The 22,082-nt window shown below is 40.4% G+C and overlaps 1 protein-coding gene across 8 annotated transcripts in view; it reads left to right on the forward strand.

Annotated features, from left to right (window-relative positions):
* The window catches only part of Ten-m (teneurin transmembrane protein Ten-m), an 856,961-nt gene that overhangs the window by 532,202 nt on the left and 302,677 nt on the right, over positions 1–22,082 (forward strand). For all 8 annotated transcript variants that reach the window (XM_083036706.1, XM_083036710.1, XM_083036711.1 and 5 more), the window contains one exon: positions 12,279–12,590. In XM_083036706.1, coding sequence (XP_082892832.1) covers positions 12,279–12,590 — 312 coding nt within the window. The remainder of the gene's footprint in view (positions 1–12,278; positions 12,591–22,082) is intronic.

A 22,082-nucleotide genomic window follows, 5' to 3' on the forward strand; every position in this document is an offset into this window, starting at 1 on the left:
ATTTCTCGTTAACCATTGATAATCTGGCAAGAGAAAAATAGTTTAGATAGATATTTTGTATTTATTTTAAATATTATTTTTGCCCATCTCTGCGCAACAGACATTCATTATTAGATACGAGCTGCATTGTACCGATAAAACGAAAAATATGCAACATACAAAATGCAACGTACATACAAAAAATATTTAGCTAATCCTGATTGTAAACCATTCGCAATCGCGCGCACACCCTTTCACAATATGTACCTACATACCGTTCGACAGACGTAGAAACGACTTCTCGATTTACCAGTTTGAACGGGAATTTAAAAGGATCTCGCGAAATCCGAGAGGAGCCGCGGTTTTCACCGATGACCGTCATTCTAGCGCTTACGCTGTCTCGTTCACGTGATGGTAAAGAGAAAAAACTGTTACGGACGCGCTTGTAACGCTATTCAAACAAGGATCGTAGCCCCGGCGCATTAAAACGTCGGAGGGCGAACGGTAGCCGGCCATCCCTTATTTACCCACGTGACGAAGCAGGCACTTGGTATCGTGATATAACCGGGGTAAAATAAAAAAACACGAATGAGAAAGTGTGTCTTGCAGTAAGCGGAGTTTAAACGCAACGGGACGATGGTTTATATTATGAACGAATACCAGCAGTGAAACTGGGTTACGAGAGTCTTAGGATTAGAAAGTATCTTCTGCGAGAGAAGCAGCAAGTCGCGCTATCTGCTGCCTGTCATTTCAGAAAGATAAAGCTGCCTTATTCCATCTCTTTCCCTTTTATCCGCTATATACTTATGCTATAAATATACAAAGGCCGATTTCATAGTTGCCCAGAAGAATCAGTTATTATTGAAATTAAAGTATATCACTGCACGTAAAAAACAAAATAAAAATCACGAGATATGCCAAGGTTGAATTTCGATGTCTATACTCTATCGTGACACGAAATCCGACAGAGTTGTGTTTGTCACAAAAAAAGGAAACAAAACGCCGTTAGTACCTCACTGCAAGCTGTCGCAACATCGGAAAGAGATCGGCGCGACGCCGAGAACGTGCAACGCATTAGGAGATCCCGAGGATCTCTCACGAGAGGAAGGAAGAAAAGAGAGGAGGAACTGGGAAAACAATCCTAGCGTCACGCGCACTTGCACAAATAGTGAAGAAACGGAAGAGACTTCCGCATCCTCGGGCACAGACCGTTCGAGGGGAGATATCCGACGCACGTGGACGTCTTTCTTTTGAATCCCTGCGACCGGCCTCTATGATTTCTCGTCGCTGCTGCCTTACGAAAAAAAAAGTGATCCCGCGAGACGCAAAGCTCGCGTGTGATGTCTTCGTATCTTTTTTTTCCGCGTCAATAATAGCGCGTAAGCGTCGGCTTTCGACGGAGGAGACTAATCGGTCCCAAGAGTATGCCCGGAGTTGTCGTCGTTTCCGAGACTCGATGTCGCGAGGTCGTCGCGGATGTCTCACAGAGAGATGCCAGATGTCGCGTGACGACGAGCGAGAAGGGAACCGGTTTTCGGACAAAACGAGAGACGGGAGATCCTGGATACGTTATGAAAAAAGCTGATGGGGCCCGACGATCCGCCTCGTTATGGCCGAGGCCTTCGGAATAAATCGCGCGAAAACTTTGATTGATGCCTCCCGCCTTTGACCTCTGACTTCCCTTGTGCTGGGCTCGCGCGAGGTCTTGCATCGACGAGGCCGTACTTATCCGGACATCGATATCGCCAAGTCGGTTTTCTTCCCCGAATCGGCATCCTTGATGCGCCACCGGTCGATCGATCGACCTGTCGCCAAGAGTTACCTCCGCGCGCCGTAGAAAAAAGATGCGGGAGGTTCGTTAGCATCTCGTTGAGAAGCGAGGGATGAGAAATCGTGTTTCTCGATAACCCTGGCGGCTTCTTCCTCCGCGCCGAGACAAAATGGTTTATGGGTGGACGTGTATCAGTGTCGCCGACGACAGAATCGATTATCGAGAAATTCGTGGATCCGACAGAAATTGCAATTCGATTAACTTCTATTTAAGTGCGCGTCCGATATGAACGCGGGATTGTATTTCTTTAATAATTTGTAATTTATTAATTTAATTTATATATAAATGAGAAAAAGAGAGCCCTTTAGTACAAATATATATATGATGAAAATTACTAATATTAGCAAAAGATGCATTAATAAAGTGCAGTTACAAGTCTCTATTTTCTAATTTTGTTGAATATTTCGTTAAATTATAAATATTGTCTCGGCTTATTCTTGATGTTATAATTACATCGATTCCTCCTCGATGAGCTTTGATTTTGAGGACAATGTAAATAGCTTTGAAGAACCTTCTCTACATGATGGATGAAGTAACAGCGAAATGCAAATGTTATTAGTGGTATCTATCGGTAGCACGTAATTCGACATTCAATTATGGTCTACGCTATATCGGGCATAATGCATCGCGAAGCTCATCACAATCTACGCCACCCTCGTGTGTGTACAAATAATCTTCTGACGCGCAGGATGGACGCGCATAAAGGAGATTCTCTATTCGGCGGCATTGTTAAAAGCAAAAAAGCGCCGTTACCAATCACGCGACGCGGCGCGGCGGTTACAGGGGTCCATTATAATTAGGTTTGTGCGTGCATACCGTTAATGGACACAATATATATCCTGTGCCGCGTAACAACGCGACTGATCGCTAACCGAATTACATCCTCCCGCTCGCTCCGTCTCTTTCCTGCTTCCTCTTCTACCTCCGTTTCCGTCGTTGCCTCCTTTTCCCACCCTCTCCGCGTCCCATTGTTTACTTTTGTCCGTCCATCCTCCGAACGGCCCCAGACTAAACAAACTTACGGGGTTTTAACGCTTAACAAGCTTAGTGATTTTGTAATTGGGTTACCGCAGTCCGCCACGAATGGAAATCGTAAAAATTCTTACCCCAACGTAACACAACGTCCTGCAACGCTACCAACGGACGATCCTTCCTTTTGCTCACCATGATAAGATCTACACGATAAGTTTTTACTACCTATCGAATAAACTATACGTAAACACGTGCTCTCGGCAGCAAACGATGTCTACGTATTACGCGCAACATTAAACCGCGCGTCCGAATAACCCTTATATAAATCTTGCACGGATTAGTGTCCCATACGCTGCAAGTATCGAAATGTATCTTTCGACACTTTGAGTTTTACATCATGAAAAATACTTGGCGAATAAGTTTTCAATTTTATGGTGTGACATACATGAGAAAGAAAGGGAGAGAGAGACTAAACATCGCGCGGAACGTGGAAAAGAATCATTAATTTTAAAAGATAAAAGCTATCCTAAAATATTGCTGTGAGTTACATGCAAATAATTAATTTTATATTAATTTTAATATGAATATAGATGTATCGGAAATAAAGTGATTTCTCATATAAAAATAAATCGAGAATGTAGAATAAAATTATTTTATACGAGAATTCTTTTTTAGAAAAATTATTTGTAAAATTATTTGTAAAATTAACACATTTATGTTTTTGCACAAAGAAGCGTAAGAGTATGTTATCAATTTTCAAATTAATTTTTTTAAAAGCAAAATCTCGTACGAAAAAATTTTATTCTACATTTCCAATTTATATATTCTCATAAGAAATTACTTTTATTTCAATTTTTATTTTGGAACGAATTTGATTTCATATTTCTCTATTGAAGAGAAACGAATCAAGACTTGTATATCGCGATTATATCGCGATAAAAAAACGTGAGAAGAAAAAGCTAAACGTGAATCGAAACCATCTCGTATACGTGGATACTCGCTCAAACGTTTTCTGTTTTCCGGCGTTGCGGCGAACGAGATTCTCTTCGAATTTCACGTATCCATAATACATTATCGGGTTACCATGGGGGAGCATTGTGGCCACCATGGAGACTCCGTTCGTATATATCGAGTATTCGCGCGTATACCGTATATATGAAGGCTTGTAAATTTCTTCCTAGCCTTCAACGCGGATTAGGTTAACCCCTATAATATCATCATAATTCCCGTGTTACCGCAACCGGACGCTGCACGTGTGTCATGTGTGCATCCATGTGGTAATCTATACTTCCATAAATATAATGCATGTATTTCTCGCGATGCACGAAAATTATTGTACGCGTCGACAAGAAACGGTAGTGTTGTGCATAATTTTGCGAATAATAGGTCAAAATTTCTCAAATGGTTGATTTTTATGCTATCTTTTTTTTCGGCATTATGAAATTTTGAGCATAATAAAACTGGCGTGTCTCTGCGCGGCTCATGACTTCGTAACAGGCTCAATTTCACGTATCGCTTGTTTTATATATTTGCGCATGCAAGTGGATGATATTATGCAACACGGAATATCGTGACATGACGTTATACGGCGTTCCGACACGCACAGATAACGTACTTATAAAATATTTTTCAGTAACAAGCGTGGGGTAAACTTTCATTGTCGTGCTAGTTACGAGTCAGGTAACTAGCCCTTTTCCACCGCTTACCGTACTGTACAAATGCACATTAATATTTATGTGGGACAATAATTATAGTCGAAAGTATAAATAGACAACTATGCAGATATCGTAACGTACTTGCTGGAAACTGGGACGACAATTTATCTTACTAGATTAGTCGCGTGTAATTTTATGACATAATTTAATTAGCTCACAGTTAACTGGTTATTTCGTAAACGCACAGACGATATCCGTGTATAAAATTTATTACTGAAAGATATCGTCGCTATATTATTAGCAAATCTGGACTTCGTGCTACATATGCTTTGTGTATGTGTGTGAATTCATTTATTAAATCTATTATGAGAATTTATGCTGCGCATACTACACATTTTTCATCATCATTTCCCATCACGATACGTAACAACACGATTATAATGGACGGTTTGATGCTAATATACTATTGGTACCGTTAGGATCATCTAATCTATCATTTTTTTTACGCGAAACGGATCATAAACACAATGGGGATATTGTTCTTGTATGAATGGCCGCCGTTCATCGGATTACCGTATAGAAAGACTTCTACTTCGTCATTTGACCCGCTCTCCGGTAAAAGCCCGTTATCTTGGATTACATCACAGATAAAAAGATTGCACCACCATTGATAGGATAGTGGCGTCCATTGCGAGATTGGATCGGATGTTTCACGATCTTTCTGGTAATGGCGGCCGAGCGGGCACACTGTCCAGGACGCCAGAATCGTCTTTGGATTAATCGATTTGCGCCAGTGATAGCATTCCCGAGACGAGACGGAAAGTACGTTTCACTTCCTCGATTTCTATTCGCCCGCTAAATGGAAAGAGCTTATGTCGATATCGCTCGAATCGAGGCTTACGGTTTTCTTCGTGCGCGGATCGAGGACTTTCAATAAAAACTAGTACCTATTATATTTCGGCGCAAGGGGATATTTCGTAAAATATAATGCTTACTTTTATCATCTCTTCACAATATATACAGCTATTATTCTTAAAAAACGCACATAATAATATTGACCATAAAATAAATGTCTATCACTTACCAATCGATGCGGAGTCACCTTTGCACTGATCTGTAACATACAAATATAAAATCCAAATTATAGCAACGTCCAAAGTTATTAATATTTAAAAAAATTATTATTGTACATATTAAATATTAAATCCGATGATAATAATAAACAGATAAAGATTAAATGAAATAATTATATAATTCCTCCAAAAAATATTTTATTTTTTAAGTATAAGCTTTTATAAAAAAAATATTTTCTCTAATTTTTATTAAATTGTCCAAATAAACGAATAAGAGAGAAAAAATAAGAGAGAAAAGATGCGCGCAAGAAAAAAATACAAATAATAGATTTATCCCAAACGATTCCGCCGTCGTTTAAAAACTTCATCGCACAAGGTATCACTGAATCCATATGAAAATCGGACGACGTGCAATAGTGATACACACACGAGCTGTGCAGACCTCGCGTGTTCGCGCGCAACCTTTCCTCGGTGCATCGTCTGCTGATATACTGACACGGGACCAATTATTTACGCTTAATGTCGTACTTGCACGGAGCCGTGCGAGGAATAGAGCGAGACAACGGAGACGAAATACGGACGCGAAACGATCTTGATGCTAACCGCTTCTAATGAAAAGCGAATGGCTGCCGATAAAAATCGAGAAATATATCATCGTTTGCGGTCGTACAACGGTTATCTATCGTTTTTGCGAGCTTTTCAAGCCGGCAGAATTACGATACGTTATTATTGGATGCCAAACGATTGTACAATAGGTTGTTTTGCCTTCAATCTTTGCGTCTCACTCTCCGTATCAATTACGCCCAGCAGACAGATATGTGGAATTTGTAATATAATTAATATAATATCTGACAAGATAATTAAGAGAATTATGATATGAAATAAATTCATGAAATATTTCACAATTTACAGAACATATATTTAGAACTGTTTTTGTGCTCTTTTAAAATATTTTTTACCAAAGCAGAATTAATTAGCCAAGAATCATTATACATACCTACTTGATAAACTTCATTTCTTATATTAAGTTTTATTTAATTGTCCAGCTCAAGTGTTGTAACTCTACTCAAGGGTGATATGCGTACGTGCGCGTGCAGGCAACTAAAGGACTCTAGTCCACATGATTATAGGAAACCGTTGATTACTTAGCCACGATATTAGTATGACATTGCCAATATTGGCAAGATTATCGGTATCAGATGTTCGTATTATTGCAGCAGTTGATTATTCCGATGTCAACAGTTCCAATATGCGCGTCACTCTGGAACTAGTTTTCAGGTAGAGAAGAAGACGAGAGCGTACAAATATGAGAGAGAGAGAGAGAGAGAGAGAGAGAGAGAGAGAGAGGAAGAGAAGGAAATTCCCGTACCTGCTAGAAGACGTAAAACTCGGGATTACGGTACGCGACTCGTTTCGAGATGTTTGCGCGAAAAAAAAAAGAGGGTAAAGTTGGTGGATCGTAAAGTTCGAGATTACGCCGTTCGGGTTTAACGGGGCAGAGACCCCCGCGCGAAATTTGCATGAGACTGCTGTAAGAGATCTCGCAAGAAAGTGGCAATGAAGGGGCGAGATATATAGGCATCGTTACTGGACTGACGTAGAGGCGAGACGCGTACAAATAGGAACCTTGTCCTCGAAAGACGACGACGCTAGCTAGGCGCATTCCCGTAAAAAAATGGGCTGTAAAAGAAATGTCGAATGTCAGCGAGACACGAGCATTAAAGGCGGTTCGCGATGGAAAAATGCGCGGCGGTGGTATTTCATTATACTCTATGTATCTCGCGGGAATCCGAATAGGCGCGCGCGCGAAACTTTTGCGACCCCGATAAAGAGAGGTAAGGGTAGAAATTCGCATTTATTTCGTCGGCACTTTTTATTCAAATTCGGAATTATTCTCGTAAAGCATCGCCGCCCGTGTGTACTCGTTCGCGTATTAGCTTATGCAAAGCGAGAGCGTTGCGAGGCCCTTTTTCGGAACGCCATTAGGCGGGAATGCAAATGAGAAGCTCGCATCGGTTACCTTTCACCATTGACGGGCGCAGGGAAATGCAATTTCGCCCAAGATTTGATCGATTACCGGAGGAGAAAAGTGGGCAGAGAGTCGGACACGTCGAGTCGAATGCGAAGCTAAACTAACTAAAACTGGTTTCGCGAAGCATAGACCCGCGTGAACGGTTAAAAATAATGTTGAAGAGCCGGTTATTACAAAGTAGCTGTCGTCTCGGAACGTTCGAAACCTGTGAACAAAAAAAAAACACCGCTCGAAAGGATCCGTCAGAGACGGCGCGATGTCTGATGTCCGGCCGTCATCTCAGACGTTTAGAGAAAATTATTGAGCTCTTGCGCGCATCGATCGTTCGCTATTTGCCTGTTCGTGTCTCATTTCTGCGCGCGAGGCGTGCTTCGAGTATCGATCTAAAGTCAACGGACCGAGAAGTACGTAGGTACGTACTTGCGAGAGCACCCGACGACAGAGAGACAGGTTAAACTTCACGTCCTCGCTAAGAGTTTTCATGCTTTTCATGAATAATAAATTGAACGGGCCGGAGAGAGTTAAGGAGAGAGAGAAGACCCGTAAAAATTTGGCGCACTTGAAGTTATTATCGCGATATCGCGGCCGCTGCACCCTCGAACATGGAGAAACTTTGACAACTCAGAGATTATTAAATAGATTCGTTATTCGCGCAAAAATGTATAAAATTAAAGGAGCAATTTATCAAGAATTGTGCGTCCAAATATTACTATAAATGTATCCAATTCTTAAAAATTTTCGTTATGAATCGCGTTTACAATTTCAAATTTACAAAAATTGTCGCACAAGTTGCTTAAATTAATAATTTATAAAATATTCATTTAATAGTTATTATTAGCTGTTGAGATATTAGCCATCAAGAATACAGCGACTCGTACTTTATAAAGATATAGTTGTCGCACAATTTTTGTTAACGCTTGTTATCGATGGCAAGAAAGTGAAATAGAATGAACAACTTGCATGAACTGAGTTATCCATACCTGCCATAGTTATATTTATAACAACGTAATTGTGGGTAGGTGCTATTAACGTGCCCTTACAGATAAGTGGAAACTTATCGATCATTTCCAACTGCGCGTTCGTGTACGCGACTTGTATTTATACTGAGAACGATTTTCATAAAGAACGGTATAATTGGCATAATAACATTTGTATAAAGATTTGATAATGCGACCAAGCAATAAACTGCAATGAAATTTTATTTTATTATTATTTTATAAAAGTGACAATGCATGTTTTAATTTAGTATCGATCGAACACAATATTGATAATACCAATTTATTACAATATTTGCCATGATAAATTTATGAATCTAAAATTATTTATCAATTTATTTTTTCAAAAAAATATATAACTTAAAAACAAGTTTTTTTAATTGAAAAAATTAAATAGTTATAAGAATTTTATAAGAGAGAGAAAGATTACAGAGTAAGACATAAATAATATTATAATTTCAGCACATCCGACCTTTCTGCAAGATAATCTTAGAAAAATATATTAAAACAGCAAACATTTTTTCAATTAACTTTATTCGCTTAGCTGGTATTAATTGTAAAACAAAATAAAACGTGAAAATTGATAATTCTTTTATATCAGAAATGTCGTTTAAAGTTCTTTTTATAGCTACTATACTTCTAATTGTAATCGTGGCTCTTCCTGTCATCGCCAGTTAACGTCCGGCGTATTGACACAAGGTTTCAACGCGTGTTACGAGCATAAAGGTTGTTGTTACGATTATTACTATCATTATTGTCGTCACTATCGCCACGTTATCGCAGCGTATAGATATTGCCGCACAGTTGCACGGTTTGTTATCGTAACTTATTAACTGACCTGACACTTTAAGGCGACAAATAAAAGTTCATTGACCGTTTTTCCCCGGAAATGCTAAGATATACTATTTATCTTTACAAAATGGCAATATCGAAAGTGATATTATATTTTTATCGTACATATTTTTAATGTTTTCTGTTAGATTCGTAAGAATTGATACACGTGTATGAATAAAATGCGTCAGCAATATCTTATTTACAATTCCGCAAAAAGACCTTGTCTATTTATATTTCATTACCTTAGGTATAATTTTATAGCATTTTATTGATCTTCATTTATATATTATTAAACAATCTTTTCTGCTTGATTTACTGACTGGATATATTGACTGGACAAAATTATATCCCGTTACTTTATTATTAAATTTAAGTATTTTATAGATGCAGATGTAAAAGTAAATTGTGCGCAGAGTCTGTGCAGGTGGCCAGATAGCCCCGATGACTCTTTACTTACGAGCGATGCATATTTTATGCCGGGCGAACACGTGAGACAATGAACTGCCGGAAGACTCGACCGCTTGACAAACTGCGAAACGATTTTCGCGTTACACCGTAAAATTTTGGCCGATCGCCGTTATTCCCTATGTACGTGTACCAGGTGATCGATGGGTCGCTCGTGAATGCGTGCGAGACCAGGCGCGTTTGTTTTAAACTACGCAGTTTTTTTTAGCACAAGCTTCTCTCTCTGTTTCTCTTTTTCTCTCTTTCTCTCTTTCTCTCTCTCGTTCATTCCCCTGCGGTTGTTCGTCAAGTGCTGGATTAAAAAAACAAGTTCGATAGCTAAAACCGCGTAAACCGTTTGCATCACGTGAACAATACCGAAAAATCCAGATATAAGTAAACGCTGCGGCTCTGTACACATTCTACAATCGGATATAATTTAATAAATTTTTGTGATTCTTTTCTGCTTCCTCTCAGAGAATTCCGACTGAAATTATGATTTTCGAAATTTCAATCAAAATTTCTACAAAGTACAATTACATTTCTTAGTTATAATCTGTAATTACTCACTCTTTTCATCTCTAATCACGAAATTAATGTCGAGCTTTTTCGGGACGCTTTCACTCTTTTATGTGATTCCGATGCATCAGAGATGCGTCGCATTATTAATTTATTAACCCGCCGAGAACGCGCAGTTTGAGTAGGAAAAGCTATACAGCGGGACGCTCCTGCACTATTGGTAACGCAATTTGCGAAACGCATAATGTTGCTTTTATGTGACGTTATACATGCACGCGCATATACATACGCACGATGTGTATACATATGCCAGAAGCGTGATAAAGGCATCTGCGCAGACAGATAAACATTCATTCCGTCCTACGTTAATTACACGCTGCGTTATTTATCACGCTCATGTATATAATGCAAGGGTCAAAACGAATTTATACGGCCGCGAATCGAATTGTTCAGCGCATTACTTTCGCGTCGTTCTCATAATTGATGCGATCGGCCGAGCGCCGCGATTCTCAATTAATATTAACGCGCGTCGTGTTATTAGTGTTATGAATCATTCGCACAGCGATCTGTGGGCGGCGCTATTATCTACGAATCACTGAACTAACGTTGCCGTCGATGGAAATTATAATGTCGTAAGATCTCGATCGAGCTCGTCCGATTTGCGTGACAAACGTACGAGTTAGATCGCGATGCTAAAATCAATAGTGATGCGCGAATTATGATGGATACTTACATCTATATCGAAAAAAAACGCGCGAAATTCATCTTTATACCCGCAAACTGATAACATTATATAGAATGCCGCGAAAGAACAATTACGCTTATTGCTCTTTTAAGAAAATTATTATTACGGTATTACACAGTGTAGTTATTCTCTTTTACAATAGAGATTAACTAGATCATTCGTTACTTGTAAGCAAGGATTACGCCACATTCCGTAATGAATAATGTCATCAATTATGCAGCTGTTTGCTTATGTTTCAATAGTAAAAATTAATAAATTTCTATAACGAGATAAAAGTTCAAACGTATACATTTCGAAATCAAGGGTCGAAAGATAAGATTTCTCTCGTGACAGAATAAGTATCGTAATTTAACGAAATCCGTAACGAACCAATTTAGAGAGAGACGAGCGATACGACCGGGACCCTGAAAATTTCTATTAACCCAAAAGAAAGTGAGGGGTCATTAAAAAAAATTCGGATAAGCTAATCCGCTGATAAGAAGGGTCAGGAAAGGGCTTCATGGGAAAGGGCTTTCGAACCTAATGGAGCAAGGCCTATGTTTATGTGGCTTATCTGTATCGGCACCCTCTGACATGTGGGACTTATCAACCAGATTATCGGGCTTTATTGGGTCTCATGTTGATTTTCAAATTTACATAAATCTCGGCGTATTTAACGATGCGATCAACGCAGGATTGCGATTATATAGATGTAATATCGAACTTTTCGCTTCTATATACTTTTTTCGTTTTTATTTCGCTCTCTTTCTTAAATAGAATGCAGTTTTCATTTAACAGTGACACTGCCTTATTTATTACTCAACTCTGTTATTTTCCCTTTAAAAAATCCTTTTAAAAAACTCCGATTATTCAGAAAATAATTAATGATATTTTTACAGCAATTTTCAGAAGAATTCTCTCTACAACATGTTTATATAATATATTTGTTATAAAAATATTATACAAAACTCGTTCAGAAAAATAATCAAGGGATTATGATCCTATATTATATCGAAATCCTATTAATTAAAATAATCAATATTCACGTATACAATATTCATGTTGGCAATATCATTTCCGATTAAAGTTTTGACACAAGTTTCTAAAGATTGACGAGACTATAACTTATTATTATTGATATTGAAAAACTGTCAGATTGTACTAGAAATTAAATCGAAAAGAGTATAGTGATCATAGCTATTTCAATTTGATTGTTTCAGGGAAGGGACGGCTTTATCCGGCCTACAGTCTAAGTGGCAGCGAGGGTGAAGATAATACTTCCAGTTTGCGTAGCCGCGCCTATCCGCAAAATAATCATCAAACTAACCAATCGCACCATAATCATTACAACACCAGTCAGCACAAGCAACGCGTCTATCAACAGCAACAACAGCAACATCCCTTGTATCATATGCCCGGCAGTGGTGCCGGCCTCAGTGACACACCGACTTCCGGTAACGCATCTGACGAAACTCTTACTGATAGTGACCTTATCACTGCCGCTCGTGATTCTGCGTTGCTCGTTCATACCGGTGAGTAAATACACTTCTTCGTAATTTATCTTTTCTCGATGTTACTTGAATATTGAAATCTAAATTTAATTCGCAACTATCGGTTGTTTATTAATAACGGAAAAAATACAGAAATTATCCTCCGATTCACTAATAAAAATAACGTCAGAATTTATTTTAACACAATAAAATATTTATAGTTATGGGGAATATATAGCGCCTCGTATAATTATATGTATATTTCGAATGATAATAGAGAATAATTCTTTATGTTTCTCATAATATTTTATATTCTTACATCATCAAATAGCGTACAATATATACACACATATATATATATATATTGTACGCTATTTATTTTCTAATGTGGATGTGCGCGATAAATGCACCTACACGCATTGGCTGCAAAATGTCAGGAACTCACTAAAGTAATAGCGGTAATGGTTCCCTTGCGAACTAAGGCAAAGAGTACTATAAAGACCCGACGACAGAGTCTCTTTATTGCCCGAATGCCTTGCGGATCTTCTGCCTCATGGCGATCCATTTACCACAGAACATACGGGAGAAGTTGATTTTCTCCCGATATGCTCGAACGAGATTCCGGGTGAGAGCGAAAGACGACAGAGGGATGGAAATGAGGTCGGTAATTCGTAAACAAGCGAAGAAGGGACTCAAGGAGTTCCGGAAGCAGCGTAGGGTAGGATAGCGGGATCCGGGGACTCATGAGGGCGCGATCGAACGAAAGACCGCGAAGAGGCAAAGTTTCGAGAATCGAAATCAGGCGTGGAAAGGAGACGTCTCCCGGGTATAAAACTTGCTCGCGGCATCGGGGGGGAGTAGGAGGGTGCATTGTTGCAAGCAGAAGGGAGGATAAGAAAATGACGAAGAAGAGAAGAGGAAGGACATTCTCCTTCCTCTCAAATACGAGAGAGAAACGAGTATTCTCGAGCGTGACCCTCGACTACACTCGACTACTGCCGCCGCCGGGTGTAGGAGACAAACAGTTGCGTATCTCCCTCCGCTTTTGGTAATCAGCCGGACATACATAAACATGGAGGTCACGGGAAGAAAAACGGAAAGGAGAATGGAAAATGGATGAGGAGCGCGCGTTCACCACGGACATAATACTCTCGAAGGGAACCTCGATCGTCCCTACGCGCCAACTCTTACGTCTACGTATCAATAACATTCCAGCCCGAGAGGCGCTTTCGATAATGGACTCACGTAAGGATACTTTGTCACCGATGTAGAATTTCTCCGCTCAACATATTAAAAGGTCCCAAAAGCCCGGAATGCCCGCACGTGTTAAAAACCGATCATCATAATTCACAATAAAATATTGCGACACGAGCGTGTAATATGTGCTTTCCTTATTACGCGCGAATCTTTGCTTAATTAATATATGTATTTCATAGATATTCGTAAAAAAATGCATTTTATATTAAACTATATTATTCTTAGTAACCAGACAAACGTATATATTTACGATTTTATTAAACTTAGTATTAAACTTTATACGAGAAAAATATCATATATATATTGAAAAAGGACCTGATTAATAATACTTTTATTTAAGACATGAATAAAAATCGATATATCAAAATAATTCTTTGCACTTATGCAAATTTCATACAAAGTACCTTACAAAAAGCGCGCATAATCGATAAATCGACTATCTTCCGATTCGATCAAACATATTAAAGTTGATAAGGGGAGGGAAATCGCGTTTATATCTTATCGATAACCTAGATCTACAGAAATCTGCGAATTCAGCGCAACTTTTGATACTCGGAGAAAGAAGCGGTCTTTCGAATTGATTTCAGCTTAATCTCGGCCGAAATCGTATTCGTTCGATTGCTATGTTTACCGACCACAAAGTTGAACGTGTCGTGATCTAAAGAGCAAAGGATGAAGGAAGAGCCAGTGAAGAGACGCGAACGACGACGAAGACGACGACGACGACGACGACGACGATCGGATTTGCGAGTCCGTCGAACACTCACGTTCGTTGAAACCAGCTGGAGCCGTTGAGACGACGCGGCCGAGATTAGTCTGTCTTCGGCGTGCAACGGCATGCCCGGAGAGTCGGTGAAGGGTTACCCCGTATTTAATTAAACTGTTACTTCGCATTGATTGCCAAACTTGGGCCCTGGGCCGCTCGCTGCAGAGAAGATTATCGAAGTTCGCCGCGCTTCCACTCTCATAGGCCATATCGAGAGGCAGCCAGGCAATCTCGCCAACTTCCAGCCACGCGATAACACCGCTAACCTTCTTTGTCAGGCCTGCTTTAATACTGTCTCCTGTGCGAACCGGTATAGTAATCAGCATCAGTATCGGAGTAAAAAACTTGAGGATGCAAGCACAAAGAACAAGCGCTAAAATCGCTCTCAATAGGTAATCTCTCGATTGTTTCGTAAAGTTTCATGTAGTTGAGATGACACTTCAACTATACAGAAAGATCGAAAAGAAGATAGTAGGATTAATTCTCGTATATATTATATTATCGCACATAAGAAACAGATAACAAAAAATTGCGTATCTCTAGCCTCGTAAAAGTTGTGTGGAACATGTAAAATGAATTCCATCGAATTGCTTACGGACGATGTAATAGATAATACGCTGAATGGACGACAAACGATAATCGCGATAGCAATGCCGCAAGAAGCTAGTTAGCGGGAGTTCCGGTTTTGCATAGTGATAGTGACAGGAACGTAACAAACTGTTAACTAGCTCCTCGTAGCAAGTAGCTCTGCGGCACGGCTAGGGAAAAGAAAAGTTCGGAATGCGACGCTTGTCCCGCACGATCACCCGCTGCAATGATTTGACGCTGAGGATAGAGTACTTGCAGCTGCAGTTTCCCGCAAGTTTGCGCGATGATCTTGGCAGGATTGTAATATTCTAGCCTGTAAGCGGTTTAGTGATACTTTGGGATAATGTACCTCAGTGAACACTAGATAATCCATGTATTGTGTTAATACTATCAGCTGTGTACGTGTCCCTCTGTGTTGATAATAACATGCGACATAAGGGATCGCGACATTACGAAAATCAACAATTATATTGTATATATATACTTCTATAAAAAAAAAGATATACTTTATCGTTATTTCAATCGCATCAACCTATTGAATGATCTTAATTAATTAAAATGCTCTACTATATTATATATATACGCTGAGAGAATTTTCTCTTAGAATTCACCCTGAAAATCATGGTAATCGTGGGACAATATGGTATGGAAAGAATTTTATGAGAATTTCTCTGATTAATATTTATCACAATAAAAATGATAATATCTATCACAATAAAATATAAAACATGTTTGATTAATTTTACTATGCAGTTTAGTAAAATTAATCAAACATGTTTTATATTTTCTTGTGATAGATATTATTATATAAATATTAATCAGAAAAATTCTCATAAAATTCTTTCCATACCATATTGTCCCACGATTACCATGATTTTCAGGGTAAATTCTAAGAGAAAATTCTCTCTGTGTACTTTTATAAAAAAGAAGATATACTTTAGCATTATTTCAATAGTATTACGTCTTAATTAAAATGCTCCAATTCTTTTGCTACTCTACAAAGTATTTATTATTTTATTATCATCGATATTTGTAGCATATTTTTATAGCAAGTTTGAAAGGGATGGCATTTATAATATTCGATCGCATGGATAATTTCGAAGTATAAGGATGTATCAAGTTGCGTGTATAGTTGCAGGGTGCTTCGCGTCATAATCTTGTCGGGAATATTGGTAGTTGCGTGTATAAGTGGTCTCGGAGCGACCGAGGTAACTACGGGGTAGCCGTTCGCTACGATGGGTTCGCTACGAAGAGTTTTCAGCACGCCCTCCCTCCGCGCTCTGTTCGCGCTACCCTTGCTCGCTGAAACGCAAGACCGGCGTCTCTTGTCGATCGACCGAGGGGGTAGGCGAACGCGAGCAAGAGGGAGTTTCATTTAAGTTAGAAATTGCTTCTTCCGTAGCGATGATGGGCCGCAAATTGGGCGCGAAACAGAACGTGAAGGAAGAGAGGAGAGTCTCGAGAATGCGGAGACGAAAGACTTTCAAGTGACGAGAGAGAGCGAGAGAGAAAGACGGGGAGCGATAAAAGGGCGCGAAGAAACAAGGAGGGATGCATGAACGGGAAAGGATATATTGATTTTTTATTTATGCGTCTGTCTAGCTGGCGGAGATGTAGTCAGCGGGCCTACTACCATCAAATCGAAAGACAGCGTCGCGATGCGTACAGAGCGTCGCTTGCTTATCGCGCGAAGCTGTATCGTCAGTCGTAGGATAAAACAAAGCGTTAACGAGCGACTAACTCGCTAGAGCGGAACCGATCGTTACAAGAGATATTCGCGATGATAGACGCTCGTTAATGCGAGGCGACGCAGACGAAATCCGATATTCTACGTGAGCGACAAAGGACATCCTTCTCTCTCTCTCTCTCTCTCTCTCTCTCTCTCTCTCTCTCTCTCCCTCTCTCTCCCTTTCTTTTTTTTACCTGTCGAAGTGCCCGGTCATCGCGTTCTTCGATATAACGAGCCGTGATTATCCGAGCGGCGACAAAAGCCCGCGTTACTAAAGGGTATTTGATAAATCGTCGCGCGCGCAACACCATCGATGATATAAAACATATACGCGTGACAAATATATTGTTAAGATTATCGCAACAGAAACGATGATGTCCAGAGTGTATCTCTATAATAATAATAAAAAAATAATAACAAAAGATACGTTATAATAAAAATAATTATACGCAATCATCTGCTTAAGCACGCGCATTGTCGAGAAGAAGTTATAACGGGAAGACAAGACGCATTAATTATCCGGGAAATTTATAATACGCGAAGGGGAAAGGAATTCTCCAGACAAAGAGAGACAGAGAAAAAGAAAGAAAGATAGAGAGAATGAATGAGAGAGTGCGCGTTTGTGATAAAGCAACGAGAGTTCTTCCTTCGTGTGAATATCGAAGGTAGGAAGGAGATGACGAGACGGTGGATTAGAGTGCACGACCGGAATTTCGTGGCGAAATCCATTCCTGCGCCGGAACTATGACCGACCCACAGGAGGAGGGCTTTCAACTAGAACGAATGAAAACCCCAGAGGGGGAATTACTTCCGTCTCATTAACATGGTTCGCGATTCCGCGCGCGCGACGGAATCGAGAAATTCGTCACGCCCGCCGACCAGCGAGAATCCTAATTCATTCAGCGCCTGACGATGAAAACGACGATTCTGCCGACCGTTAATCAGGGAATGATGTAACGCGATTTATTTCGTCCCTTTCGCGGCAGAAGTGACGATTTATTTATTATTTCTCTCGTCTCTTTTACGCCACGCCGGCGCTAAATTTTCTTCCGCAAGTAGGGGAGGCAGGATCTATTAGGATGATGGAAGATGATACAGTATTCGCTACGTTGTGTTACGCACAGAGCAATGTAACGCGATCGATCCCAGAGTACATGCTAATCTCTGGTAATCACACATTCATACGCACGAGAGAGTTACGATGCAATTAACGATCTAATCTAATTCCACGCGTGTACAAGTATTAGTGATGTATGTTAGTTATGTTAGCGATATATTAATGAAGTGATAGTAACATATTAATAGAGTAGATATATCGCAAAATTTATATATCTTCTGATAAAAAAATTCTTCGAAATTTTGACGAGCATTTTGACAAGCAATTATCTTCCCTTGTGAAAATTTAAAATAATTTTACACACAAAGTATTTCTATATTTTTTATCAAATTATTCTGTTTCGGTATATCATATAATTAAAATGTTTGAAATATAATTATTTTGCGTTTTATAATAAACTCTCTCTTGCATCGACAACAATTTTCCATAAACATGATCGATTGATGTAATACATAAAGAGATGCTGGAGTAATCTTTGTGTTGCCGGAATAAGGGACAACCCCCGATGGTTCAGCGCCAAATGTCATCTTGGTATGATCGAAGGCGTCGCTATTAATCCGGGACGCTTCGCGGCACGCTATGCAACGGTAATGTAATCGTCTAATACATCGTTCCCACCCCTCCTCCCATCTCTCCCTCCGGATGACGCGATGATTTCCACTGTCATGCTAATCCGCGTAGCCCATAATTGCGCGTTTATGCGCGCCCGAGAGCCGGATTGACCTCGAGCATTATGCGTCCAGGATGTCACGGGTGACGAGGAGGAAGGGGAGAGAGAGAGCCAGAAATTATTTGCTCATGGAAGAATAGAAGCGTACGCATGATGGATGGCGCCGGCGTGTTGTCACGTTAAGAGGGATTGGGTTAGAGGAGTCGTCGTCATGCCAGAGATTGAAATCCGCGAGTTTCTCTCCATCGCTTTCCTTTTCATTTTGCCAGAACCGTCGGAGTCATCGCAGTCATTGTGATTCAGCTGAAATCTTAATGGAGTATCGAGAATTGCGATGTGGGATGTATATTATCGAGCTCGCGCCCCCAATAAAAAGAGGGTGCTCAGACCATCCCTCCGGCCGCGCACCTCATCCTTCCGGAAACGAGTCCGCACCGGAGATTCGATGCTACGTCACGTGCGCTCGCTCTCTTTACCGCTTTCGGTGTGACGATGCTGAATATACATCTCCATTATATAGCGACCATCATCCATTTGCGCGAGAACTTCTATATGTATATATATTCTTGCGATTTACTGTTTGCGAATATCTAAGCATCGCGGCTCGGGAGATCGTGTTTATCGTTATTCTCGCGGATGGATTTTCACGCACGAGAGACACTTTTCTCTCGATCGAGCTATATATATATATATGTATATAGTCGGTGGCGATGAATTGATTTACTCGTCTTACGCCGCGACTGAGGCGATAAATACCTTTCACGCACAAGTGTCCACCACGTTGAGTACGGAGTCAGCCGGGTTTCCAGGTGGTACGCGCGGGATGAGCTAGACGGGCCTCGAGATATGGTGTGTGTATACCTTCGGAGCGATACGTCATCCCTGACAAGCCGGCGTGCCGATAACCCCCGTCTACGACAAACCCCGTGTGTGGCCTCACACCTCATCGCCGCAAGGGCCATCCATCATGTTTGAGTAATGTAGGGGAACGATTTCGCGTTATTGCGAATGACCGACTCTGTCGCGCATGTCCTTTTACCGTTTCGTCTTTCCCCGTGAATTATCTCCGAGAGATTTATTCCGTTAATCGCGATCGAATGATATTATCGCGCTGCGCCGCGATAATTTAACGTTGTCTCTCAATTTTACGACGACTAATTCTTGGATAAACGAAAAGCGGAAAATAGCTACTCTCTCTTATTGTAAGTGGGAAATGATGTCCCTCTCCTCTCGTCTCCAAATGGTCCGAGAGAAGCTCCTTGGGCGCCGTTATCAAACCCAAGTTCAACCTATGCATTATTCAGAGAAAGAGTGGACGTGAAAATTGGGAGTGGGGGCGGAAAAAAAGGGGAAGAAAGAGCGACCTATTAGCATGGAACCAAATTACTTTTCTGCGATAACGTCATTCGTATAATTTGCCGCGAACGGACGATGGAAGCTTTTTTTCGAGTACGTCTCTTTCCGCTTCGACAACGCATAATATCCAACGTTCCCTCTGCGATTTTTCCGATAAGGATTCCTCTCGTTTGACCAAGATTTTTAATAGCAGGAAATATAAAAACGCGATAAAGATGACAAAATTTTAGCGCCCGCAAGAGCTAAGGTTTCAACGATATACATATATTTTCCACGTTACATCATTATGTACAAAATAATTAAATACGGTATATTACGAAATGAATAATATATATAACATATCTCCACGAAAGCTTCTCTCTAAAGGATGAAACTAAAAGTACAATATTTTTAAACGACAATAGACATTGCAATAAAAAACTCATATACTTTGTAGACACGTAGAAACTAAACGCAATATCACAAGGATTGAAGAGAAGTAAGGACATTGCGGACCGAACTATGAAGAAACCGTGAAAGAATGAGACGACCAAGTACACGCGGAGAGAATCAGCGGGCGGATGACATAGCGCAACGGAATGTAATTTGTTGTCCGCGAAAGACAATCGTGAGGGATCGGCCGGTCCCGCAAGACGGAAGAGGAGGCGTATCCGTCCGACCGGATCTAGAATGAATCCTGGCTGGAAACACGGGATCCTCGACGGAAGTACGAAGGCTTTCTCCGCGGCGCCCGTGGTCGAGGAAACAATTTCAATCATTCTCGTCGTACCGCTTTGATGTTTTATGAGGATACCTACGCATTCCTCTGGTCCGTGGAGTCGCAATTCGTTTGGGAAACCGAACTCTCTTTTTCCGTCACTCGCTCTCGCGATCGCGTTCGCGTCTTGTGCCATTGCCTCAATTTTTCCCGGCGTCTTAAGTGGCGGGAGCCGTGTACTTGTGTGTATATATGTGCACGTGCAACCGTTTTCTCTTTCGTCTCTGTTGTTTGAAAGTCACGGAAATACAGAAGCTCCGTGAGCGGAAGGAATCGAGACACTGGCGTCAGTTCGATTTGATTGTGTTTCAAAGCTGAAGCAAATAATGGAGGTTCAATGTCTCTTTATCTCTCTTTATCTCTTTCTATTTATCTGTCTATCTATCTATCTATCTATCTATCTATCTATCTCCCTATCTATTTATCTCTCTATCTCTCTACCTATTTCCAATGACCATGTGAGCAAATATTTATTTACTAATTCTCGCTAAGTAAATTCTCGCTACTAATTCTGCATCTGGTATTTGTAAAAAATTATTTTTAATTTATATATTAAAATTTTATAAGTTAAACAATCCCCTAACGATGATTATTTTAATTCACAACAATTGAAATCATAAAAAATAATTCTGTAATAATATATAATATCCTTTCCGAACACACGCAAGAACAACGTTTAAGAATTGTCCATGGATTGTATTAGCTAGAAAATTCGGACCACGTTTTCGAGCAGATACTTTGACTCTTTCGCTATCCCTTTGAAAGCTCGGGGTATCCGAAGAATCGAGGTGTATACTTGGAGAATGAAAGTACTTGCTCGCGCGCGCTCGGAAAATACACCTGATATCGTGCGACGCAGAGATGCGGGGTAAATCCGAAATCTAATCGCTCTGCTGTAAAATTCCGGACACGTGCGCGGTATATGCAGCGGGTACATCCAGTCGAACCTGAAAAGCCCGACGTCGAAGAAGCAACGCGAAACGAACGGGACGAATGTGAAGGAAAAAAAAAAAGAAAGCGGATCAGAAAACTAACAGAGGCCAAAGAGAAACACGATGGAGGAGCGAAAGTTCGGGGGCGCGTTCGATTCCAGGAGGAAAGGATATCAATGCGGCCGATTACAATGCTCACCCCCGTCGTCCCCTCTCCCTCTTTCTCTCTCTTTCTCCCTCGAGACGCGACAAAAATCGTCGTCAAGTAAAACGCCGCGATGGCAGTGCGCGTTTATTACGCCGTTCAGCGCTGAAAGTTCCATTTGCATACCGCGCGAAAACGCGACGCGAAGAAAAAAAGA

This window comes from Prenolepis imparis, unplaced genomic scaffold (genome assembly GCF_030444845.1).
Source record: "Prenolepis imparis isolate NDT839.2.m4 unplaced genomic scaffold, iyPreImpa1.0 SCAF_4, whole genome shotgun sequence".
Classification (NCBI taxonomy): Eukaryota; Metazoa; Arthropoda; class Insecta; order Hymenoptera; family Formicidae; genus Prenolepis; species Prenolepis imparis.